Raw genomic sequence first — 27,305 nt, 5'->3', positions numbered from 1 at the left:
GTGCGTAGACACTGCTGTACAGTTTCTTGCAAGTAGTAGTTGAAATCAAAGGTTTTTTATGGATACGTTTCCATGTGCCCCGTTTGTTTGGGGATATTCCGATTTTGTTCACGTCTTTTCCAATATGTCTTTCGCCGCCGCTTCTCGTATTCGTGCCATAAGAGCTTGGTGAACTGAAGGTTTATACTTAACGTACACTGAGGTGACAAAATTCATGGGATACCTCTTAATATCGTATCGGACCTCCTTTTGATCGGCTTGGTGCAGCAACTCGACGTTGGGTAGGGACTCGACAAGTCGTTGGACGTTCCCTGTAGAAATATTGAGACAACCTACCTTTATCGCCCTCCATAATTGCGAAATTGTTGCTGGCGCTGATTTTATGCAAGACCTGACCTCTCGATTATGTCCCATAAATGTTCGATAAATGGCCAAATCTTTCGCTCAAATTGTCCAGAACGTTCTTCATACCAGTTGTGAGCAATTGTGGCATGGCGCATTATCATCCATAAAAATTCCATCGTTGTTTAGGAACGTGAAGTCCTTGAATGGCTGCATATGATCTTCTTGTAGCCGAATATTACCATTTCCAGTCAAGGATGAGTTCAGTTTGACCAGATGATCCAATCTATTCCGTGGAACCACCACCAGATTGCGTAGTACCTTGTTGACAACTTGGGTCCATGGCATCCTGGGGTCTGCGCCACATTATAACCCTACAGTCAGCTCTACCAACTGAAATCGGGACTCATCTGACCAGGCCAGCGTTTTCCAATCGTCTAGGGTTCAACCTATGTGGTCACGAGCCCAGAAGAGGCGCTGCAGGCGACGTCGTGCTGTTAGCAAAGGCATCCGTATCGGTCGTCTGCTGTCATAGTCCATTAACGCCAAATTTCACCTCACCGTACTAACAGAAACGTTCTTCGTACGTCCCACATTTATTTCTGCGGTTATTTCATGCACTGTTGATTATTTGTTAGCATTGAAAACTCCACGCAAACGCAGCTGCCCTCGATAGCTAAGTGAAGGCCGTCGGTCACTTCTTTGTCTGTGGTGGGAGCTAATACCTGAAATTTGATATTCTCGGCACGCTTCGTGACACTGTGGTCCTCGGAATATTGAATTGTCTAACGATTTCTGAAATGGAGTAACCTATGCGTCTGACTCCAACTACCATTCGGCGTTCAGAGTCTATTAACTCACATCGTCCAGCCATAATGACTCGAAAACCTGTACACATGAATTACCTGAGTACAAATGACAATTCCGTCAATATACCTTATGTACGCGATACTACCACCATTCTGTATATGTGCATATCCCTGTCGCATGAGTATTGTCACTTCAGTGTGTTTGTTGTAAATGTGGTGGCCATGAAAATGGATCGTCTCTACGAATCCATCGGTGAGCATAAGCTGTAACGTTACTACATTATGAAGTTTGGGTTTCTTTCGGCGTACAAAATGTTAAAACACTTGACGGGTATGCAGCCGGTAACATCTTCTACAACGGCCGATATTTCGACAGGTGAACTCGCTGTTATTTTCAATACACAAATCCAACCTCTCCCCCCCCCCCCTCTCTCTCTCTCTCTCTCTCTCTCTCTCTCTCTCTCTCTCTCTCTCTCTCACACACACACACACACACACACACACACACACACACACACACACACACACACACACCGTGGACACTAACGCCACCATACAGCCGTTGAAATCAACATAACAATAAATAAATGGTGAAGCTTAATCTCCAGCGGTCGAGGTAGCACTAACAAGAGAGGAAGAGTTTACTTCACCCGTAGCTAATGAATGTTGACTGTCGATAACTTCTATTGTTGGTTATCTTTGTTTGTGTGGTGGCGCTAGTGTTAATGGTGTGAGGTGTGATGACTTTACTATAAAGTCCCTGCATACCAAAGTTTTAAAATTCCTTATACAGTGCTTTCGCGTTGCATTTGTGCCTAGAAATTGACAGGGTTTGCACTTGTCGAAATACCGGAGGTTGCTGACTACGTCACCCGGCTGTTTGTCACAACGTTATATTACGATGGCTCATCAAAAAAGAGAATGATTTTTTTTTCATAGATGTTTATTACTTCATTTCCATGTTTACACGATCTTTTTCGAAGTACCATCCTCATACTTGAATGCACTTCTATAGCGTCTCTCGCAGTCCTCCCTCGAATACATGGTGCGGATCATTCTTTGTCAGTTCCTGGACCATCGCATCATTTTTTTTTTTTTTAGCACTGCTTCAGGGTTCTCAAATCTCAAGAGCTTTGCCTTAAGTGATGGGAATGAAAAAAAATCACCGAGTACCCAAATCGGGGCTAAAAGGCGGATGTGGTCTGCAGATAATGTTGAAGTGAGTTAGAAACTGCATGATTTTATTTGCGAGTTGAGGCCGCGCATTATTATGATGAAGTCGCGATGCACACCGAGGAAGTTCTGGTCGTTTTCTTGCAATGTGCTTCCTCAGTTTAGCTAACACTGATGTGTTAGCGTGTTTCTATAACAATAGTGTGAGAGGCGGATTGCATTCTGATAAATCATTCTAAGACAGTAAAAAAATGTGATCAATCATCACATTCCCTGCAGATGGAATAACTTCCGGCTCTTTTAGTGTTGGAGAACTTGGCGATTTCTACACTGTGTTGGTTCGTTTTCGTTCAGGATCATAATGAGGCAGCAGTGATTCGTCACTGGTGATAATCGATTCTAGGAGCGCATCCCCTTCATCAGCAAAGAGATGCAGTGCCTTACGGCTTGTCTCCATTCGCACAGTCTTTGTTCGGGAGTCAACAGACGTGGCACACAGCGGACACAAACACAACTCACATGGAAATGATCACGCATAATCGTAAAGTCACTATCATATGAAATTCTTTAACACTCCAGTGAGATCACGCAAAGTTACCCGCCTATAGTCACGGACAATCACAGCAGCTGTGTTGATGTTGACTCGGTTACAGCAGAAGCCGAAATACCAGGCCCACCCCTCTTAACACAGACAAATAGGCCTTCTTTGAAGTCCTTGAACACCTAAGCACAATTGCACGAAGTAGAGCATCTTCATTGTACGCTTGCTGCAGTTTTTTAAAGTTTCAGTGGCTATATGGTGTAAGCGAACACACAATTTTAATGGGCCGTAGTCGTCCTCGCACGTCACCTCCAATGCTTGTTACGGAAAATGTGAAGAGCGTCTACAAATAGAGCATTACTACCAACCTACCGATACGTGACTGCTGACACCTGTGGACATTACACGTAACAAAGGGCCTGTAGTGTATAGGCCCTTTGCTGTTCCTTATCTATATAAACGATTTGGGAGACAATCTGAGCAGCCGTCTTCGGTTGTTTGCAGATGACGCTGTCGTTTATCGACTAATAACGTCATCAGAAGATCAAAACAAACTGCGATACATTTAGAAGAAATACCGGAACGGTGCGAAGGGTGGCAGTTGACCTTGAATAACAAAAAGTGTGAGGTCATCCACGTGAGTGCTAAAAGGAACGCTTTAAACTTCGGTTACACGATAAATCAGTCTAATCTGAAGGCCGTGAATTCAACTAAATGCCTAGGTATTACAATTACGAACAATTTAGATTGGAAGGAACACACAGAAAATGTTGTGGGGAAGGCTAACCAAGGACTGCGTTTTATTGTCAGGACACGGGCCTACTATGGAGACTGCCTACACTACGCCTGTCCGTCCACTTTTGGAATACTGTTGCGCCGTGTGGGATCCTTACCAGATGGGACTGACTGAGTACATTTAAAAGGTTCAAAGAGGGGCACCACGGTTTGTATTATCGCGAAATATGGGAGAGAGTGTCACAGAAATTATACAGGATTTGGGATGGACATCATTAAAGGAAAGGCGTTTTTCGACGGAATCTTCTCACGAAATTCCAATCACAAACTTTCTCCTCAGAATGCGAAAATATTTTGTTGACACCGACTTACATAGGAAGGAACGATCACCAAGATAAAATAAGGAAAGATATAGGTGTTCATTCTTCCCGCGCGCTGTACGGGATTGGAATAATAAGAGAATTGTGAAGGTGGTTCGATGATCCCTCTGCCAGGCACTTATATGTGATTCGCAGAGTATCCATGTAGATGTGGAAACCCTCTCTTCCTAAATACTCGTGGTAAAGATGTGAAGCTATAACGGAAACTGCAGGAAAAAAAATTGTTTTTATTGTTCAGCCTTCGTACAAAGGAAAACGAAAACCACCAGTGCGTTAAAGATAAATGTGAACGTGAGAGCCGGTAATGAGGAGGTGTTACTTTCTTGTGTGACACTCGGTATGCAGCGACGAGTAGCTGACGCAGGGGCCGAGGTGTCCTTTTGCGCTGGTGCCCTTACAAGCTGATCCGGCGTGCGTGCGTGCTGTTTGCGCTGCCGTGGTGCTGCGGTGACGCAACGCAAGGTGTTTAGGGCTCCTCTAATGAGCCGGCGCCGCCTCCCGCGCAGTCTGTAGCGGAAGTCTGCGCGGCTCACAAGCGACACCCGCAACCGGCAATCTGCAGCTTCCGACATGGCCCACTGCGAGGACCGGCCGAGCAACAGGTCTGTACACACTGGCCCGCGACACACCGCTGCCGCGGCTCGCTGTTCGCATTTTGCCTCGCTCAAGTATCAACGCCTCACTGTAATCTAAGAACCGTAATTCACATTAACGCTCTGATGAACGTGAAGGTCTCGAAGTGCAGAAATGTCACCACTGAGCTCTGGAAATGTTTCCGCGTTAGTTGGCAGTTGAAGTAAGAACTAAAGCTGGGAGTTTCGGGCGATGCTCCCTGTATATTTCTGCGTACTGTTTCGGAATAACCAAGCTAGCAGTAACTCGTGCAATGAAAACAAACAATTACAAAAGTGACGATAGCTGAGTTTTTCCTAAATACGGGGTAATTTATAGGCAGTCAACGACTTTTCAAGTAATTTTTATCCTAGCAAAAAGATCGTGAATAGTTTATCGTACACGAACACAAGTGCATTGTTTTCTTTCCTTATAACTAAATAGAAAAGTATTGGTTAGAAGCTTTAGTATTTATTTGTAATCATTCTTTCGTTTCGTCCTATTTTTTACAACATCCCAAATTATTCTCGTATGTCTTGGATCACGGTAAACCTCCACAACCCTAGAAAAGTGTTTACCAAGAATACTCTACTTTTCTGTGTGTAAATATAGAGTATTCCACATTTTGAGATTTGGTATTGTGGACTAATACAAAAAAAAAAAAAAAAACAGTAAACATCGCTTTAAAATATATACCTCAAGGGTACTTGTTTATCTTCGCTATTGTGAAACACATCTCTTACACTCCAAGTTCCTGCAGAATGCAGAAAACAAATGACAACACACGTTTCTTTTACTGTGAAACAGCATTTCTGAGCCATCTCTAAAGGAGAGGCTCAATATGGTGTCTATTGATAGCAACGATTGTGTCCAATGTCTTAGGAAATCATGCCCGCTTCTAAAACTGAGGCTGCTCACCTTGCATTCTGGATATTTTTCAGCGTATTGGGACGGGGCTCTGCGGTTGCTTAAAATTTCCAGACCATAACAAAATGCTGTGTCTTTCATTTCCCGTGTGAAATAACAAGGTTCCGTTGCTGGTAACAGCAAAGATAAAACTAGAAAGTAAAAGAATTCCACAAACTCTTCAGAACACTAACTGGTTGCATTAGGACTATTTTAAGCGCTGCACTTAGCCAGAACTCTATCCGTGGACAATAACAGAGGAAAGTCTCCCGTTTGTTTACTAATTTCTGTGCGTAGTTCATAATGCAAAGACGTTGCAGTAGACGAGATGTGTTTCACATTAGCGAAGATGAACAAGTGCTCATAGCTCTTCTAGGTGCAATTTAAAGCTCATATTTACGGGATTTTTTTTTTTTTTTGTCCATACTACGACCTCTCGAAATACTTTTTTTGGCACCCTGTATAAACTGCCGACACTTAACGTCGCAGCGATTAAGCCATTAAACGCAAAACAAGTTTGTAAATTACGGGGTAAAATATCTGTGAAAGAAATGACCACTATCCATAAGCTTTTCCGAAGTCAAATCTACCGGTAAGTGATTTACTAGAATTGGCAACACAATAGTCTCTACTGTAGTCCACGTTAATGTAAGAGAAACACCTTTACCATACTCATAGTAACGACGTTAACTGCAATTTCTTATTGCGAAATGTTCCATAAATGTCAAGGAGCAATAGCTTTTGAGATGTGCCTCGTGTGCGTTTAGCGATGGATTAATCATTACGTCAATACATAGCCGGATATACCAGGCCGCACAGATTCGTCAGTGCTGTTCGTGTAGTGTCACACTGCCACAGCTCTAATTTGTCAGTTAACATCAGTGCTCTAAATGTCGAAAAGAAACCGCGAAACGGTTTCATTGCTCTTCCACTTCAGCCACACAGCAATTAAATTTAATTTTTAGGTATATATGCTCTGAGTGTGTGCAAGTGAACATTGTATCCCTGTGACACAGAGATAATTGTAATGAGTCGTTAAGAGAATGGGTGAGAAAATGTCGTGTGGGTGGGGGGGGGGGGGGGGGAGTAGAATGCTGTATTTACATAGTTTCTTTGTGGAATATCTTGACATTGCAGTGCTTTCGATATGATTATTGAGATGGTGTATTGATGCTAAACTTAGTCAGCTTTCGTAATTGTTGTCTGTGCTAAATATCATGTGACGAGTTTTGCCACTTTCGTGTAATTTCTGTTTACACCATGTACGAGACGGGTCTGAAGAGTAATGTCTCAGAATTTTTTATTCTGTGCTGAATATCGGTTGAGGTATTACATGTCACGCGTATTACTCGGTCGACTTTCTCGCTTCGCTGACTCAAGTTGCAAACTGCTGCCTCTAGAGGGCTTCGTCTTTTAGTGTGTAACACGGCTGCGTAATTCGTAGAGTTGGTCCACACATGGAGCGCCATGACAATGCCAGACCACGTAGAGCGCTGCGACGTCTGCATCATCCACCGCCTTGTGTTGACTGGCAGCCACCAACCTCCATACAGTACTGACTTGGCCCCATCCGAATTTCATATATTTCCAAAGCTTAAACATCACCTTCGAGAACTTCGCTTTGACCTTCGAGAACTTCGCTTTGACCTTCGAGAACTTCGCTTTGACCTTCGAGAACTTCGCTTTGACCTTCGAGAACTTCGCTTTGAAACTCAATAAGTGTTCTAAGCAGAGGTAGGATTGTGGCTCCGTTAACAAAATCAAACATTCTGCAGTGATGGTATCAACAAAATGGTGACTCGGGAGAAATGTGTTCGTCGCCAGGGTGACTGTGCTGAGAAATAAATATGTAGACACGGAGAACACATATGTAGAATGTTAATAACGTTTTGTTTTATTTATGGAGGCATTACTTCTCAGCACGGCCTGATATGTATTAGTGTGAATGTTTGGACTTTATATTAGTCAACGGCTAATCCCGTTCGTGGTTCACGATCCTAATTATTGCTTGCGCATATAATGGCCTAAAATGGCTCTCTCTGAGCACTGTAGGACTTAACATCTGAGACATCCTAGACTTAGAACTACTTAAACCTAACTAACCTAAGGACATCACACACATCCATGCCCGAGACAGGATTCGAACCTGCGACCGTAGCAGCAGCGCGGTTCCGGACTGAAGCGCCTAGAACCGCTCGGCCACAACGGTATAATGGCTTCCAGTGGCAACAAAAATTTGATTTGTGTTTCATATAATTATTAACGGGCTGGAATAGTTAAAATGCTGTGTTAACCTACTCATTAAAAGGTATAATCTTATGTGAAAGGTTCAACACAGTAAGCGAAGTATTTCAGTTAGAATCAGTCTATACCTATTGAGGAGTGTAACAACTCGAAATATGTTCATCCAGTGTTTGAGAATTAGAGCATTTTTTATCGCTTACTACATTTTCCAGGTTCATGCAGTAAAACTTCAGCATACTTTAGGAAATTTTATTTTAATACTTCTTTCCTAGAGATTCTACTCGTAACACATTTTGCAAACAGTATCCACATACATCACTGAATGTGCCAACAACATATCACTGTACGACATTTGGACAGGGGACATGACGTCATAAACATTGAGATGCCCGTGAAACACCAGCTTTTGCTTAAAACGGAGCGCACATTACCCAGACTGTGATGATACGGTATTTGATGATGAGAGCACTTACCGACTTGCAATAAACTTTGAACATAATTTCAAAACTTTTCTAAACTTTTCCTGCTTACATGCTTAACGTCAAATATTTAACACATTTACTCCTTTGCGAACTAATCAGACGTCTGAAGCTGTTTTATACATGTGAGTTTGATTCTTTAAGGAATGGAGGAATGGATTTACTGGTGTGTACTTGGAGAGGCGCCTAAAAGATGACTGACGGTACACACGTCATCTAGTTACAGGCAGATAGACGAACGTATCTCATGCATTTCTCTGTTACTGTACAGTTAACATGATAGTCCTATTGTATAACAAATAATATATTAGTAATTCAGCAGCTTCTGGTATTTTGCTGTGACGTACTTTAAAATGTTACGTAGAAGATGTAAGAGTTTCATCAATTGTCTATAACCTTGTCGTGACAGCGGCTTCCTCACTGCAGCACATTTTACTGAAACACAGTTCGGAAAATCGTTCACGTAGACAGAGAGGAGGGCACTGCTGTGAGACGTACCTTTCGCTAAACGGAGCACGCTGAGGCAGCATTGATGATGCTTTGAGTCGTGTTGGGGGACCATCATGATTCACACTCGTGAGCCAAACTTTATGAGCACCTGCTTAAGAACGTGGTGGCCGAACTTTGGAATGCAGTGTAGCAGCTGTTCTACGTGACGTGGATTCGACAAGCCGTTGTTACATTTCCTGAGGTATGTGGCACCAGGTGTCTATGCGCAGCTCTCGTGAATTACGGGGCGGTGGTTTGTACGCGCGGAGCTGGCACCCAATGGCAACCCGGATGCGTTCCATCCCGTTGAGATCAGGTGAATCTGGTAACCAAGCCATCAAAGCTATCATGCTTCCAAAGTCACTGTAGCACGATTCTCGTCTTGTGATGGACAGTTGCACTGCTGGAAGGCGCAATAGCCGTCGGGGAAGACATCAAGCATGAATGGAAGCACGTGATCCGCAATAATTAAACGGTCGCGACTGCTCCCTTCCTAGCTTGTGCGACATCTACGGTGGCCTTGGCGTGTAAGAGACATTAGTGCGCTAAATTTATTCAGTGTGTATAGGCCGATGGACCGTGACACGACCCGCAACAGCGGGTTGTCCCCTCCCAGACGCTCTTACCGGGGGACGAGTTGCTAGCTACGGCAGACTGCAAGGACGTGACGCTGCTGCTCCCTCGCGCCGGAAGCTAGCACCCGTTTCTGCTGTGCGTGCAGACTGCAGGCCGGCGTCGGCTCAAGATTCAGCGATCTTTATGTCTGCTGTTCAAAAGCAACATACAAGAAAGGAGATGCAAGATCGTATGCTTCAACGGCCAGCGTCAGTTTCAGTAAAATCATATTCTGAAGCACTGAAACAAAATGCCGACGTTTCGACCTGCATTGTAGAGGTCCTTTTCAGGGTGACTAACTTCTGGCATCTGGTGATGGTCTTCCCTCGGTTGTCAGGTGGGTACTGACGTCACATTCGGGGACTCCACTGGACAAATCGAAGACAGCTATGGAGGGGTGGCTGTACGGTAGGCTGTCGTTGCCTGTGCTACTCTGCCAGGTGATTGGTAGGCAACAGCGAATCGGCAGCATGTACCCCGGGGTGGTCCTGCAGTGAGACGTTGATGCCACGCGGCAGTTCTCTTGTAGTCGCCTGTTTATGCTACTGAACGCGCGTCATGTGGAGCTGCTGGCTGGCGATCACACGCGGCCTGATGGACGAGGAGCGCTCGCCGTATTTCACGTTTAGCATATCGAAAGTAGAGACACTTCAAACAAAAGACGGCACCTGATACATTAAATGTGCAGTTCTTACTAACGTTCACCAGTTTTTACTTTCACGCCAGAACTAAACTACAAATACTTTACTTGAAACTTTAAATGTTTAAAAGTTGACAGTGTTTACCTTATGCACTGGTAAAAGTTAATGCAGTTGAGGTTGGAACTTACAGACGTACTAGCGGAGGAACCCGGTATTGCTCAGCCATTTATTTATACCTGTGGTCCACACCCGTATCGCGCAGCATCCGGCCTTCTACTTGATGTTCATAACGGCATTACTGCTGAACTATGTGCCGTACAATGATATAACTTTGCCCTTACATTGGTATATGTCCATGCTGTCTGTAAAATGTGTCGCGAATACAGTTAGTAGTAAAGAAATAATAAATTATAACATGTCTCGTGCGGTACTTTCACTGCATGAACAGCGTAAAAGTGGTAAGTAATTAACGTTTTTCCTTTCATTTTGTAGGGTTTATCAGAGAGACAGACAGATGTTTCCACCCACAGCGATCTTTGGCCTTTCTTAACATGATGTGAAGAGGCAGGCTGGTATTCTTCTTCGCTTGATCCAACCATCTGTTTGCTGCTCTCCCACGTGTTCTTCTGTCCTCAGTTTTTCCCTGCACGATGGTATTCTCTCAATTATCTCCTTTACTTTTCAAGATGTGTCCAAGGAACTGAAGGTATCTTTGGATGACACTAGAAGATAAACTTCTATTATTAAAAATTTGTTCTTTTTTTTGTGTCCACGGTACACGTAGCATCCTCCACCAACACCACACTCTAAGGCATCAGTGCGGTAGATTAGTTGACAAAGAAAACGTGTTGCAACAGTTACATGGAATTTACTATCATGAAAACGACTTTTGAACCTATGGTTTTGTTGCTCTCTCGTGCATTTAACCATATGGCTTTGGCTATCAAGAATAGGATGATAAACTTAAGAATATGACATAAACAGTACGCAATATGACAAAATAACACCGTAAAGGTAAATAAAAAATATTGGAACTTGAGGGTATACCACCAAATTCATGTAAGGAAGTGGGACGCGCGGTTATAGAAAAGTAGGGACGATCCCTACAAAATCGTGGTAGGTAGCAGCCAGGCTGTAATAACTTATAGCCGTCCTCCCTGTTCATATTGTTTAATTTTTTCTTGCGTCTCTTATTTTTCGCTGTCTTGAAATGTGCGTGGTAATCGGTCTCCCGGAACTACTGACGTATACTTGGCACCGCATTCACACCGAAGTTCGTACGCACCTGCAGTGTAGAGAGCAGCTACGGAATCCTTCGTTAGCCTCAACAGATCTCGGACGCCGAGTCCGCTCTGGGATATTGGTTTCATTCATTCGCGGTGCAGCACCTCGCTTACACCATCGCTGACGCCTCTCAAGCCTTCTGTGTCTTCCGCTACAGTTTTTGCCTCCTGCAGCTCCCTCTATTATTACGGAAGTCATTCCCCAAGGTCTTATAAAAGTCCTATCGTCCTGCCCGTCTTGTCGATGTTTTCCACACGTTTCACTCCTCGCTGATTATGCGAAGAACCTCCTCATTTCTTGTCTTAGCAGTGCAGCTAATTCTCAAGATTCTCTTCTTTTCCGGTTATTCCACAGTCCATGATTCAATTCCAAACAATACTGTGCTCCAAACGTACATACTCAAAAATTACTTCCTGAAATTAAAGCAGACGTTTGATACTAGTAGGCTTTTTCTAGCCCGGAATTTCCAGACTTCCAAAATCAATCCAACTTCTCGAAGTGCTCCTATTTTTTAATGGTTTATTATGTTTACAACTTCTTTGTGTACGTGGGGTTTCGAATCCAGATTAGGCTCTAGATTTTCGAACTTAGTCTCTGGGTCTGTTTATCACAGTTGAGAACTGTGTCAAATTACTATGCTGTATTTCGCAGTTCTTTTTCGGGTTTGTATCCAGTGTTGCGTCATGTATTTTGAAGCTTAATCTTGGTGGATGAGCTCGTGTCAGATTTACTCTAATAGTTCTTCAAAAATTTCGTGTGTTGCTGTTGTTGAAATCCTATCTCCTTCAACTTACAGTTTTCGTAACCTGTTTTTTCTCTACGGACAATTACCGAAGAGGTATTCTGCATCTTGTTGAATGCCTCCCATTTTCCGTATGTTCTGTGCCTGTCAAATTTTTTTCCAGGCGTGTACTCTGTTACTTCTTTCTCGTCTAATTGGAGGTACTCTGGGTCTGATCTGAAAGTTCTGTTCGTTTTCTTCATTTGTCTGTTGTGTAAACATTTTTCTTTGATTTGGAGTAGGTGATGAATTGATTCGAAAAATTATTATTATTGTTATTATTACGTTGGTGCGTAATTTCGTAGCGTTTTTATTTTGTATGTTGGTGTTCCGGTTGCTGTGGGTTTATATATCGATTGTCATTTTTTTATTTGTGGTTCACTATTGCTATTTAAGTTTATATATTGTCATTTTGTAATTTGGACATAGTGAGTGGAACTATGGATGCCAGCAGTTGGAGTGGCAACTGGAGAAATCGGAACATTTCCGACATACGCTTTGTTTCTGTTCAGCAGAGGGGTGACGGCAGCGGAGGCAGCCAGAAATATTTACGCCGTGTCTGGGGATAACGCCACTGGATAGAGCACGGCAAGAAAATGGTTTTCGTTAATCCACAATCATCCACCTCAGTGTAGCCGAGAACTGGCAAATGTGGTGAACTGTGATCTTTACACCACCGTGCGACATGCACGCAATGAGCAAGGTTCGAAAGTCGGATGTATGGGTATCGCATGCTCTAAGTCAAAATAAGAAAAATTAGCGGGTGGCCATATGTGCACGTCAGCTTGCTCTTTATCAACAGCGACCCTTCCTATACTGTATCGTTTCTGGTGGCGAGAAATGCTGTCTTTATGCCAACATAAGGAAAAGAAAGGAAAGGTTTGACCTCAAACAAAATAGCAACTCCCCGTACAAAGACCTGCGCGCATTCACAAAAGATAAAGTTACGCATCTGATGGAGCAGCGAGGGTGTGGTGTACTACGATTTACATCCCGAAGGTGTAAACACCATTGCTGACATTTACTGTCAACAAATGAGACGTCTTGCACACGCTGTCCTAGAACAACGACCAGGAAGAGCGCGTGAAGTGACGCTACTTCCACATAACGCCCGCACACAGTCTGCTAGACTGACAAAAAAAGACTGTACAGGAATTGGGTCGGGAAGTCATTCCGCACCCATCTTATTCACCTGATACTGCACCCTGAGATTTTCACCCGTTCCACTGTCTATCGAACAATCTGTTTGCAGATTTCGTTTCCGTATGAAAATGCACTCCGAGCACGTCTCGACGACTTCTTCGCCTCAAAACCAAGTGATTTCTACAGTCGCTGAAACGAAAAGTTTACGCCAGCGTTGACAGACTGTTGTAAATAGTGAAGAATAATATATTATTCATGACTAAAGTCTCTGTTACGTGTACCTGCTGTGTTTCTTAAACTTATGGAGAAACGCTACGAACGTATGCACTAACCTAATAATTTTAAAACACACAGGTTAAGCCGGTTCGTCTGAATATCGCTCGTCCACCGTGTAACGGGAATCCTTTGTGCGTCTCGCGGAGCCGCGTATAGTAGAGGGTCCGCAGGCGTTAATCTGAGCGGGGCATCCCCGCCCTAAATTGCTGGCCGGCTCTGGCAGCGCGCCAGACGTCCACGGCGGCGGCGAGAGGCGATTGACCTGGCACCAGAAGTTCCGGCGGTACACCTGTTTGTTCTTCCACTAACACGAATCTGCCACTGGCTGTTCCAAATTAGTAAATACGCCTGCACTGTAGCTGCCTTGGGCTGGAGCCCTACGAGGCTAGTTTAAGCAGTTCACAATCTCTTACACACACACACACACACACACACACACACACACACACACGAGTCTTCAGACAAAAACCTCTAGTATGCACGTTTGTGGATGATTTCAAAAAGGCACACAGATCGATAGAGACGCCCTCACTATTCCAAATTTTAGAAGAGAGGGGGCTAGATTCCAAAACAAAAGAACTAATAAAACAAGGACTAATTGTCACGAAATCTAAAGTAAAATTTATGGGGGAGTCTCAGATCCCTTTGACGTTCAAGCAATTATGAGACAAGGAAATCGGATCTCTCCTGTTCAGCGTCGTCCTAGACAACGTTGTCGAAGAGTGGAAGAAGGAACTTACGAAACGTGGGTTTTGGAAGCCAATCGTACTGACATAAATGGTTCAAATGGCTCTGAGCACTATGGGACTTAACTTCTGAGGTCATCAGTCCCCTAGAACTTAGAACTACTTAAACCTAACTAACCTAAGGACATCACACACATCCATGCCCGAGGCAGGATTCGAACCTGCGACCGTAGCGGTCGCGCGGTTCCAGACTGTAGCGCCTAGAACCGCTCGGCCACACTGGGCGGCTACTGACATAAATACCTCGCGTTTGCGGACGACCTGGCAACTTACAGAGGATTGAAGAGACTGCAGTAAAATAGCTTGACACTCTTAAGTAATGAACGGGAAAAGTAGGGTTACAAATATCATTCGAAAAAACTGAATTCTTATGTTCAAAATAAATAAACTAAAATATCGGAGAATTAATCGAACCGACAAGACTTGAGAACACTCTCACAGCAAACTCAGCTCCAAATAGTCAAAACTTAATAGGGTCAGTCCAAAACCTCTACAACAAAAGCTCCATGTTAAGACAGACAAAACTTTGGAGCTACAACACAGTCGTAAAACCAGCACTCTTCTATGCAAGCGAAGCACTGCACGTAATAGCACAAACTTCCTGTTGGCTTCTGTCTCGGGTTCTTCGGTCAACGTTCGTCTGATGATTTTTCTGACGTTTCGCCAGCACGATTGGCTGAAATAGTCAAAGCTTCACCCTCCACTGCTGGTGGTGAACCGGAGCCGAGCTCGCGGCGGCAGACTACATCTACCTGGCGCGCCAACGTCCACGGGGTTCTCCGCAGTCGTTTCCGGCACTGTTCTCCTTTTGCTACCTGCAGCGGTGGTTCGCTGCAGCACGGGAAGCCAGGATCCGTTAGTCCTGAGGCTTTCTTCTTTCTTGTTGAAGCTGTTCTCGTGTTTGTGTATTTTATAGCTTCTCTGAACAAGCGGGTGTGATAGCTATTCTCTAAAGCTTGAACTTCCGTGTCGACGAATTTTACTATGTGGTTGGTCTCATAAAGCGCCTGCTCTGCCACAGCCGATTTCTCCACCTGCTCCATACCGCGTACCACGCACATGCGGAAGAGTTTGTTGGATTGACTGGACCATCAATCAACACTAGGATCACAGAATATAAGTGACATTGCAGGTTGCGGCAGGTGGAGAAATCGTCCATTTCTGAGAGACCGACCACGTAGTATAATTCGCCGACATGGAAGTTCTGGCTGTAGAGAAGAGCTATCACGCCCGCTTGTCCAGAGAAGGTATAGAAATACACAAACACAAGAACAGATTCAACAAGAAAGAACAAAGCTTCAAGGTAAACGGGTCCTAGCTTCCGTGGGGCTGCAGCGAACGACCGCTACAGAAAGCAAGAGGAGAACCGCACCGGAAATGATCGCGGAGAAGCCCGTGCACGTTGGCGCGCCAGGTACACGGGTAAGTCAATTATTATCAGCAAAGTAGTTATAAAATTTTATTGTAATCAAGGAAGGAAACTTACAAGAATATCATTTTTGACATAGTCTCCTTGCGTTTCAACGCACTTCGTCCATCGTTGTCTAAGCTTCCTGATGCCCTCACAAGAGAAGATTCTCGGTTGAGCTACGAGCCAGGAATGCACCGCTTCTTTCACTGCTTCGCCCGAGGCAAATCGACAGTCCCTTAATGCCTATTTCAGTGGACCAAACAAGTGATAGTCACAAGGGAGGCAAGATCGGAACTATATGGAGGATGATCCAGTACTTTAAATTTGAGTTTCTGAAGCGTTTCAGCAGTATGCGGACGGGCATTGTCGTGCAACAACACAACCCCTTTTGACAGCATTCCTCGGCGTTTCCTTCGAATTGCAGGCTTTAGCCTGGCAGTAAGCATCTCACTGTAACGTATACTGTTTATTGTTGTGCTTCTTTCCCCATAACGTTCCAGTACTGGAGCTTGTGCGTCCCAAAACACCGTAAGCATCAGTTTTCCTACGGACGGTTGGGACTTGAATTTTTTCTTGCACGGTGAATTTTGGATGTTTCCATTCCATACTTGTCGTTTACTCTCCGGCTCGTAATGATGGATTCATGTTTCGTCACCAGTAATGATCCTGTCTAAGAAGTTGTTGTGGATGGTTTCGTAGGCAGAACCGTGACTAATTTGCTGACGATGTGCCACTTCAATAGTTAATCGTCTGCCTAAGAAAATCATTTCACGTGAACGCTCAATGGTTTCTTCATTTGTGGCGGTAAACGGTCGTCCGGCTCCTTCATCATGCGTAATACTTGCGCGACCATTTCGGAATTTTTAAATCCATTCGTAGGAACTTCATTGTGGCAAAACACTGTTCCCGTACTGTGCCGAAAGTCTTCGACAAAAAATAGATGACTGGACGTTGCTCTTCTTTGGTGCAAAAAGACTGCGAAGCAGCCATGATTAACAGCTGTATCGAAACTAAGCTAGCAGCTTGAAAATTGCAAAGATATAACAACAAATAATCAAAGCATGCGTCATCAACGTAAAACGACATTAGTACGAAAATGAACAAAAATATAACTAAATTGCGGATAATAATTGACTTATCCTCGTACCTATAGTCTACGGCTCCGAACTCGGCTCCAGACCACCACCAGCAGTGGAAGGTGAAACTTTGACAATGCCAGCCACTCTTGCAGGTGACATGTCAGAAAAATCATCAGACGGACGTCGGCTGAAGAAACCGCGACAGAAGCCAACAGACAGTTTGTCAACAAGTGGCCACGAAAGCCTTAAAAATGTTGGACTTAACAATAGAAAAGTTTTGAAACATCAAAATTGACTTTAAAAAAAGCGAATGAAATTCTTTGGCCATCCCAACGACTATCAGAAAATCGACTGACTAAAAGAATGACTATGTAACATCACTTAAGAACTCAATACCTTGGTTGAATGAAATTCGAGTGGACCTCAAAAACGCAAACATAAGAGCAGCCGGCATTTTAGAAAGACACAACTTTTTAGAAAGACACACCTTTAGACAAACTAGACAAATGGGAAGTTACATCAGAGCAACCTAACAAAAGCAGTTCAGACCAAAGTGGTCGGAAGAACGCAAACAAGCCTTCTCTGAAAGAATTAAAGCCCATTGGAATAACAACAAGAAGAACCTAGAGAAATCTGAGGTTTTTGCTTAAATACCTTCCATGTATTGGGAGAATTCGCTGATAAGTTAATGCATTCCAGTACTTAAAGAATATCTCCCTGCAGCACCATTAACTGTACTCTTTTTTCAACCATCGGCAAATCATGCCCAGTTTTGTGGAATTATCGGTATTGTGAACAAGTGGTTTGAAGCTCACTTAACAAAAGATGCAAAAAATCTTTTTCTGTACTTCAAGTATTACTGTATTGACTGTTACGGTTTTCATTTCCTTGGTCTTCCCAGACTTCATCGACCTACTAGATTACGATTTATAACTGTATACGGCAGTCTGCTTCAGTTCGTTATGTAGAAATGTTTTCTTCTGTCGTCTTCATTTTCGATCTTTATGTTGAATATGTTTAGTTTCTTCCTAATTTCGATGTTTCTTCTGTTTCTACTCATGTACAGCCGTGCACAGTCTGAAAAAAATATCATTTCAAGTGCCTGACAAGTAAGTTACAAAATTTGGAAACACATCAGGATCAATAAACAGGTATAGGAACAAGACACAAAAATGAAAAAGGAGGTGTTGAATAAATCGAACATTGGTGGAAGGAGAGGAAAGTTTATTGGTTGGGGGAAAATTTGGTCCTACGACTTTGGCCACCGACAAAATTTCTGTTTTTTCAAGAATACTTTCTGAGTATTTTGCTACGATGGAAACGAATGGTCTTCGATGGTTCGTCACAGAGCAATTGAGTTTCGTTTGATTTCTTAGCCGCATCAAAGTTTGTCTGTGCATTGCACTGAAAATATCATCTACATAACAGTGCAGATGTCGATGACGTGAGGTATATGATTTGTTTGTTAACTAACTTGTTCGTTTCACGATACTTTTCGCTGACTACGGTAATGTCCACCTAACTCTTCGCCCTCGGGCTTTCATTCAATACTGCCCGTTTCTGTTTCAAGGTTGTCTTTCCGGGCAGTGTAGGCCTGCGTTAATAGGGCTACACAGCTGTACGGGTCAGTTTACTGATGATGATGATGATGAGTTGGCCGATATGCACCTCACATTTGAGTTTACTGAATGCATTGGAAGTGCGGCATAGTGACGCAGCGACAGCAAAAACATCACGTGTGTTTTGTGTTGTACATTTTGTTGAATGTATATTACAGACTTTTGCGCTGCTGTTATTTTCACAGAAGCAAAGATAATCGGAGTAATAAGCGCTTACTCCCAAAATAGTTAGAAAATGTCCATGAACTATCACCGAAATTTTGTCTGTGTAGTCCGCCCTCTGACCTGAGAAACTACAGATGCATTCATTCACTCCATCGGTACCCACAGGCGGGAACCAACAATTTGAATGTGGATTCCAACGAATGGTCTGACTCTGCATTCTCACTCCAAAGGCTCATATAGGAGTAACTCGGTTAATGAAAAAGATGCCTATCTATCTGAAACTCCAAGCACCTGAATTGGTCGTCTGATATTTAAAACGCGAATCATCAAGTACAGCACACATGAGTTATTTATGTTCAACACAATCACATCGACAGTTCATGTGATTGCAAAAGAAAACTAATGTAGAAAATGTAAATAAAATGAATTCTAGTTCTCGATCGGAGAGCACGCCGCTTCTAGAATGCGGAGGGGGGGGGGGGGGGGGGGGGAGGAGCAGGAGGAGGCTGCATCGCCGGATTGAATTAACGACAAGGACCGGTGCGGCGGTCGGACTGGATGTGGTTTTTAGGCGGTTTCCCACATCCGACCACGTGAGTACCGGGCAGGTGTCTACGCCCTGCCTCAATTACACGATTTAAAAACATCCCGTCCATCCGGGGAACGGGGGTGGGGCAGAAATACAATGAGTGCCATTGTAACAAATGGCATCTGGCAACGAAATTATTCAAGGACTGAATTTGATCCGTAGTGGATGCTGTTGAACTGTTCCTTTATACGGTGTAGAAAAATTTCCGCTACCAGTCACAATAAAAGCTTATCGGTTTCGGGCTTGCGCCCATCCTCAGGTGTTTATACATTCATGAACATGTGTATACTGCTGGAGGTGACTGTATAAATACAAAAAAATTATTTTCTGGTGACTAAGCTTAGTCACCATCAAATAATTTTTTTGTATTTATACAGTGATCTCCAGCAATATAAACATGAGGATGCGCGCAAGCCCGAAACCGGTTGTGTGGCAAATAAATAACCTTTTATTGTGACTGGTAGCGGAAATTTTTCTACGCCCCTATTCAAGGACTATTTAACACAAATAGGTTCAGATGTCATCATAAGCTGCTACTACATATTATCCAATCACAGCTTAGAGGTGAACATATGATTTCATATACATTTGTATAGTTCGAGGCTTTCATATTACTTCAAGGATTCCACACTCTTTAGAAATGATTAGCGAACCTACAAGAAGAAGTAGCTCGACCGAGATGGTCGACCGGACGCAGTTTGTCGCAAAAAGCAGCAACAGAACATGAACCGAATCGAAATTATTATGTGATACGAGATAGATGAACCATTTTTTATTATCTTTCTGTACATGGGCGGAATTGAGACGACGCCCAATGGGCGTAGTGTTCGACAAAAAATAAAGTTTCTCTTTGATCTGTTCACTCATTTTTGATAAGGAACAAACAACATAAGAAATCGAGGGAACGAGAAGTAGTGTTAAGTGGTCAGTGTGTACGATCGCTTAATGTCTGGATGTTCGTCAGTTCGCTGAAATATGTCAGTTCTCGCGACTTGCAACGGGACTTGTTCCGAAATCAGACGCGCGCCATCGATTTCAGCCGTTCCCTATTGTTGTCTTCGTGCGTTGTTTGTGTTGTCATATGCAAGCTCCCCACTGTGCTGTTAGGCAATGTCGAGATTATACAATCAGTTGTTAGCATAGATGTTTTATCGTGTAACAGTAGCAGCGACAAATTGCGCTCTACAGTCAGTATTTACATGGCCTAAGTGCGTCATACGATACGCTCCTACCTCCAGTATTTGCATGGCGCGAGTGCGTCGTTTCTCCGGTAAGTCTCTGTTTTGCACATTACCTGTCAGTGAGACAACTGTGAAGTCTGAGCCCCTGCTCAGCAAGGACACGACACTGACGTCACAGATACACGCAAGAGAAACCTCAAAAGCCAAGCTACCCACTGTCGGCCGCAGCCGGTGCATCCCACAGCCGACGCACCCCGGCGGGAACGTTCACGGGCTTCCGGCGCTATCTCTACTCACTACTGGCCACGTATGCATGCTGGAAGTAATAGCCGAGGTGATAGTTTAGGCAGTACTTAGGAGACCATCTCGGGGGATTGCAGATAAGAAAAGCGACAAGCACGAGAGACATTAGCATCATGATCGTGGAAAAATACAGTTAGCACTCAGCCAGACGATGTTCAGTGAAAATGTAAGTGGAAAGGTACAGGGAGAACCATACACTCACATTCCTATGCTCATACACTTGCACATAGTATTAGCTATGAAATGATGCTAGCGGGACTAGATTTTTCCCTGCCCTGAGGTCGTCAACATCCACATCAGTACATTGCAAGCCTATAAACGGAGGCAGGAGAACGCACAGTACACCAGTGTTATTTTACGTCTTCCTATCCTATTCCCCGATAACGCCCAAGACAAAAGGGCATCGACACGACTCTGTGTAAGCTTGAAGTTGTCGTAATGCTTCTCTAATTATCAGTGGGCGATATGGGAGGAAGTAAATATATTTTTCATTCTAATTAGAACGTACACTCTTCTTTTAAACAAATTTTTGTGTGGCACAAAGGGTGTGATGGACTCCCTATCTAGGGGCTCTTACTATCCTCGGGATTAGCTATTACTACCATCAAATCGCCCGCCAGAACCTGAGAGCATTGAGATCACATCATCGTCTCAGGAAGAAGACGCACGCTAGGGGCATTAGTATAATTCACCTAAAATTAGCTACATGTAAGTAGATATCAAGCCCTGAAATAATTGCGAGAATCTGATTGATCAGAGGAAAACCCAGGGAAATCGTAACCATCACTATTACTTAAGTTACCAAACTCTCAGTAGTCATGTAAAGTCAAAGGAAGAAACGGCTAAATTTCTGCATAAATATTTCGTACACTCAATGTAAATTATCGGCCTCATCTAAAATTCTTCCGTCATTCCCAAATAACAACACAATCACATCAGTAGTTATAGTTATAAATCAGAAACACACAAATGTCACATATCTTCGATATCTGTATCGCAACTTACAGCTAAGGCGCCATGTTTTCATACATAAGTCTAAGTATAGTGCTATGGTCTTGCGTTTACATAATGCAAACATGAACTAAACTCTTCAATAACATAAATTTATAAAATCAATTTGCGACCGTCGTGGGCGGGGTTTCTTAGATGCACGTTATGTTATCACCGCACCGTCGGCTGCCGTCTCTTTGTGACCAGCTGTTCAATCCACTGGTCGTTTCAGCGGCAGCGGCACAAAATTAGTAAGACTAGAAATTCTGAAATATTTTCAAACTTACTAGCATGTTGAAAATATCTCAGATCAGACATTTGTTTGTTGTTTCTCAGCAATCTTTCTTCTTCTTTTACATCGTCGGTAAACTGGCGCTCTTGGCTGGCTTGTGAAATTAAACGTCGGCGGTTGCTATAAGCGAACCGTCACAAGCGTCTGGAATTGCTATAGCACTTCCCAAAGGGTCCGCAGCTCGTGGTCTACTGCCTAGCGTTGTTGCCTCTGGATGACGGGATCCCGGATTCAATTCTCGGCCGAGTGTTTGTGTTGGCCTCATCATTTCATCATCATCATTCGTGACAGTGGCTAGATTGGATTGTGAAAAAATCGGACTGCTTAAAAATTGGGACTTTTTACGGGCGCTGATGGCCGCGCAGTTGAGCGCCCCACAAATCAAACATCATTGTCGTCATCATCATCATCATCATCATCATCATCATCATCATCATCATCATCGTCGTCGTCGTCACTTCCCGATGGACATTGTCTAACATATCTGTGATGCTCCATGCTCCGACTAAACTATTACACACCACCACTCCCTGATCGATAGAATCAGTGTTTCTGAGCGAATTCCTTGGATGAGTTTTACAGTGTCGTTGCTTTCTTTCCGTGAAATACTGTTTGTTTGGCACCTACATCTCTCAGAACTACATTATGTGGTTGTTTCACCTTAGCCGCTTGGGATCAATGTCTCTAGGTATTTGAATGACTGCGACTGATGCCAGCGAGTTCTCGGCAATGTTATCAAACAAAATTGAATATTTTCGTGTGTTTACGCGCATTTCATGAAATTTGTGTATTACACATCAGTGGTACGAAAAATCACAAAGCAATGATCTGCTTCATTGTAATTTCTTGATAATATTATTAATAATAATTCTGTGTCGTACATCTTTCCGGCAACTCTGACGCTTCTTTGAGTTCTGTCCTCATTTAGAAAGACGTGCCGAGTCTTATTGGTATTAAATCCTCATTCGTTTCTCATACCATGTCTTGTTATTATGTAAGTACTTTTTTTTTTACTACACAGCAGGCTGAAACTGCATCTTAAGTCACCTTGGAAATAAAGAAAATCTGAATGCACTATAACGCCGCTATCTACCGTCTTTTGGGTCCCGTGAAGGAGAAGAGCTAGCTCCAGTCACGGTACAGCATGCATTATATAGGGGTCCTACGGAAAGCTGCGCTTAAAATAAAGGCAGGAAAAATTTGAGAGCAAACTTATTTCACTGAAAGTAGTTTGTGGTACTCTGTCTAATCGCCATTAAGTTAGACGTATTTACTCCACAGTTCGAAAATACCTCTTGGAACTATTGTTCAGAATTCGTTTGGAGTTTCAGCTGCCCAGACGACCGAATGTGCTTGACTCGCGCTTTCCGCCGTACCGAGTTGGTTGACGGATTGATTAACGCGCAGTCATGTATTAGTAAGGATCTAGTATCAACGACCCAAACTGGCCGTTCTTTCTGTGAACCACTTGAGGCGAATACTGGGCTTGATTCTATTAAAAATGGCACAGTCTATTTCCTTCCCTGTGCTTGTCCAACTAAGTTAAAGCTATCAGTCTTCAGCGACGTCCACATCACTGGGGCGTTAAGCGGTGAACTTCCTCATTTTTCCCAGATATGATCGGAAGGACCCATATCTGGACTGTAGGAAACATGCACCAACATTTACTAGTCCTATTGGCTACGCAGTCAGCAACTTTGCCAGCCGTAAACACGCTTCTATTTTCCATGAATTGTGAAAGTAGCGAGTAATTTCACTTACAGAAATACGCTCGTTCACCTGAATCAGGCCGGCCGTGGTGGCAGAGCGGTTCTAGGCGCTGCATCCGGAACCGCGCGTCTGCTACGGTCGCAGGTTCGAATCCTGCCTCAGGCATGGATGTGTGTGATGTCCTTAGGTTAGTTAGGTGTAAGTAGTTCTAAGTTCTAGGGGACTGATGACCTCAGATGTTAAGTCCCATAGTGCTCAGAGCCATTTGAACCATTTTTGAACCTGAATCGGCTTGTTGCTCATTCTAATTTGTGCCCGTTGTAACTTGAGGTAGGAATTACTGATGCTAAAAGTAGCACCACTCTGTGTATTTCCACTATTAAAACTTCAGATTACTTACAGCCATTCCCTCAGCGCCATACGTCCACTGTAATCGGAATCGATCATGAATCTTAACCTCATAGTTTCCTTCCTTTAAAACGAATGTAATCACTGTGTAATCACTGCATTCTCACTACTAAGAAATACACTGAAGAACCAAAGAAGCTGGTACACGTGCCTAATATCATGTAGGGCCCTCGCGAGCACGGAGAAGTGCCGCAGCACGACGTGACAAGGACTCGGCTAAAGTCTAAAGTAGTGCTGGAGGGAACTGACGCCATGAACCCTGGAAATCCGTAAGAGTACGGGAGGTGGGGGGTGAGGGTGGGGTTGAGATCTCGTATGAACAGCACGCTGTAAAGTGTAAGGCATCCCAGGTATGCTCAATACTGTTCATGTCTGGGGAGTTTGGTGGTCAGCGGAAGTGTTTAAATTCAGAAGAGTGTTCCTGGAGCCACTCTGTAGCAATTCTGGACTTTTGGGGTGTCGCATTATCCTGTTGGAATTGCCCAAGCCAATCGGAATGCACAATGGACATGAATGGATGCAGATGATCGGACAGGATGCTTACGTACGTGTCACCTGTCAGAGTCGTATCTAGACGTATCAGGGGTCCCATATCACTCCAACTACACACGCCCCACACCATTACAGAGCCTCCACCAGCTTGAACAGTCCCCTGCTGACACGCAGAGTCCATGACCTTGTCTCCATACCCGTACACACGTCCATCCGCTCGATACAGTTTGAAACGAGACTCGTTCGACCAGGCAACATGTTTCCAGTCACCAACAGTCGAATGTCGTACTGACGGGCGCAGGGGAGGCGTAAAGCTTTGTGTCGTGCAGTCATCAAGGATACACGAGTGGGCCTTCGGCTCCGAAAGCCCATATCGATGATGTTTCGTTGAATGGTGCGAATGCTGACACTTTCTGATGGCCCGGCACTGAAATCTACAGCAAATTGCTTAAAGTTTGCACTTCCTTCACGTAAAACGATTCTCTTCAGTCGTCGTTGGTCCCTTTCTTGCAGGACCTTTTTGCGGCCCCAGTGATGTTAGAGATTTGATGTTTTACCGGTTTCCTGATAATCGTGGTACACTCGTGAAACGGTCGTACGGGAAAATCCCCACTTCATCCTAACCTCGGAGATACTGTGTCCCATCCCCCGTACGCCGACAACACTACCACGTTCAAACTCACTTAAATCTTGATAACCTGTCATTGTAGCAGCAGCGCCATATTCTTCCAGTTTACATATATCTATATTTGAATACGCATGCCAATAACAGTTTCCTTGGCGCTTCAGTGTATATTAGGATATCCTTCCCGCCCTTGGTGTGCGTAAGTCGCACTTCTGAGCGTTCTACATTTTTCCACCTGACAAATAGCGGAAATTGGTCTTCAGTTAAACATGAAACGGCGATTAATGTTTATTATCGCTCTCGGTGCCTTTTGTGCATTCTTTCTGGTGTTCTGGAATACTTACAAACCCAAAGGGAAATTTATCGTAGATCCACACCAATAGAAATGATGCACTGTCTCATCTTCTAAATGGCGGGAGAGGAAATCGACCAGTGTAATGCAGAAAACAACTTTTATGAGAGCAGCTCGCGTTATCAAACACTCTTTACTACAAACCGAAAGAGTTTGCGATATTCGTATCAGACTGGCCTTGTCTTGAGGAGGATGGAGGCTGTAAACTCGATCTGGCTATCCTAATTTAGGTTTTCCGTGGTTTCCCTAAATTACTTCAGGCGAATGCTTTGATGATTCCTGTTGTATAAGGCCACGGCCGACTATCTCTCCTACCTTGTCGCATTAAGCGTTTAAGTGTGTAAATGGCTGTATTCAGGGTTGTTAAAAACAGTCTGCAATGCTGTCCAGGATGTCGCAGGGCAGGTTGTGCTGGGAAATAATTGTTAATGGGAAAAATCCATTTGTAGCGCCGTTTCCAAGTTACGTACCATTGAAGTTAGCCAATCAGGACGTTACGCGCCCGTATTCAAGCGACCCGCCAGGATCGGTGCCGCCAAACGTGTTCTTCGTTTGGTTTCCTGAAACTGAAAAACAGAGCGATACAAGAATTAGACATGAGACACTAGTAAGAATCGAACCCGAGCCAAAGGCTGAGCAGTCCCTTGCGCTACCATCTACGCGATGAGAACTGACATTAATTGTATCTGGTGGGGTTCCCGGGTTCGATTCCCGGCGGGGTCAGGGATTTTCTCTGCCTCGTGATGGCTGGGTGTTGTGTGATGTCCTTAGTTAGGTTTAAGTAGTTCTAAGTTCTAGGGGACTGATGACCATAGATGTTAAGTCCCATAGTGCTCAGAGCCATTCGAACCATTTTTGTATCTGGTGAGCCTCTTGAATGTGCGTGCGGAACGGCCTGATTAGCTAACTTCAGTGTACTTATTTCTCAGCACAACCTAATCTGCAACAGCCTTAGAAGCCTTTCATACTGTTTCTCACCACGCCGTATATGGACAATGTTTTTATTATTCGCAGTTAGTAATGCCTCGACCTGCCCAATGCCGGTTGTAAAAGTGATCCAGAGATGAATAAAAGTCCCATGGCTCCTCAGTGTGTTCCGGCGTAAATGTTGACGAATTAATTTACAGGTGCGCTCTGATCATGGCGACGCGTCATCTGCCGAAATATTACACTTGTTTGACACAGAGATCCAGCTCCATATCCGCAAATTATTTCGTCAATAAAACAACTACTACTACTACTACTACTACTACTACAGTCCCGAGATTGAAAGTAAGTTACCACCCATTTATTAGTAAGAAATGTCTCTACAACTACGTAAAATGTGACCAATAGAGTTCAGGCAACATATGATAGATACTTTCATTTCTGTTCGGTGTTGTTGTTGTTGTTGTTGTTGTTGTTGTTGCTGCAAGTTTTTGGTCTGCAGTTTTGAACCGCATCCTCAGGCAGATCTTGGCAGAAACGGAAGGGGACGTCTGTCTGCATTTTTTGCATAATCGCAGAATGGTATCGCGCCCTTAATTCAAACAATGTAGGCGGTGATAGTTTTCACGGTGTATACTATCCCGAATAGTTGCTGTTACGTTGGGAGCGGTAGCGCTGGCAACTTCATCATGCTTGGAATGTTGATAACTTTTTATCTTTTGAGAGATTTAGATAGCGATACGTTATCGTAAACGCTGCACAGCGCCCGACCTGCGGTAAATTTTCAAACCGTTGCTGGCTCTTTTCTCTCGCGGGTTGCGCTGAAACGCTGGAACAAGAACGCTCAATTACTAGGAGCCTTTACGCGATCTCAAAGAATGTGGCAACATTAACTAACTTAATTACTTGCAGTGAAGATGACAAACGTCGAATCCTCTTCCTCTTCCTCATCATCATCCTCATCAT

The 27,305-nt window shown here is 43.8% G+C and overlaps 1 protein-coding gene across 2 annotated transcripts in view; it reads left to right on the top strand.

Annotated features, from left to right (window-relative positions):
• LOC124602204 (unconventional myosin IC) overlaps nt 1–27,305 on the top strand; it is a 415,107-nt gene that overhangs the window by 185,238 nt on the left and 202,564 nt on the right. Inside the window, exon 1 of one of the 2 annotated variants that reach the window (XM_047136304.1) lies at nt 4,485–4,582. The exons of the other annotated variant lie outside the window; for it this stretch is intronic. Within the exon in view, the coding sequence (XP_046992260.1) occupies nt 4,551–4,582 (32 nt within the window). The 5' untranslated portion in view covers nt 4,485–4,550. Of the gene's footprint in view, nt 1–4,484; nt 4,583–27,305 lie in introns of those variants that run through there. 2 annotated transcript variants of the gene reach the window in all.

The sequence above is a fragment of the Schistocerca americana genome, chromosome 1 (assembly GCF_021461395.2).
Source record: "Schistocerca americana isolate TAMUIC-IGC-003095 chromosome 1, iqSchAmer2.1, whole genome shotgun sequence".
Classification (NCBI taxonomy): Eukaryota; Metazoa; Arthropoda; class Insecta; order Orthoptera; family Acrididae; genus Schistocerca; species Schistocerca americana.
This window is presented reverse-complemented; position numbering and strand designations above follow the sequence as displayed.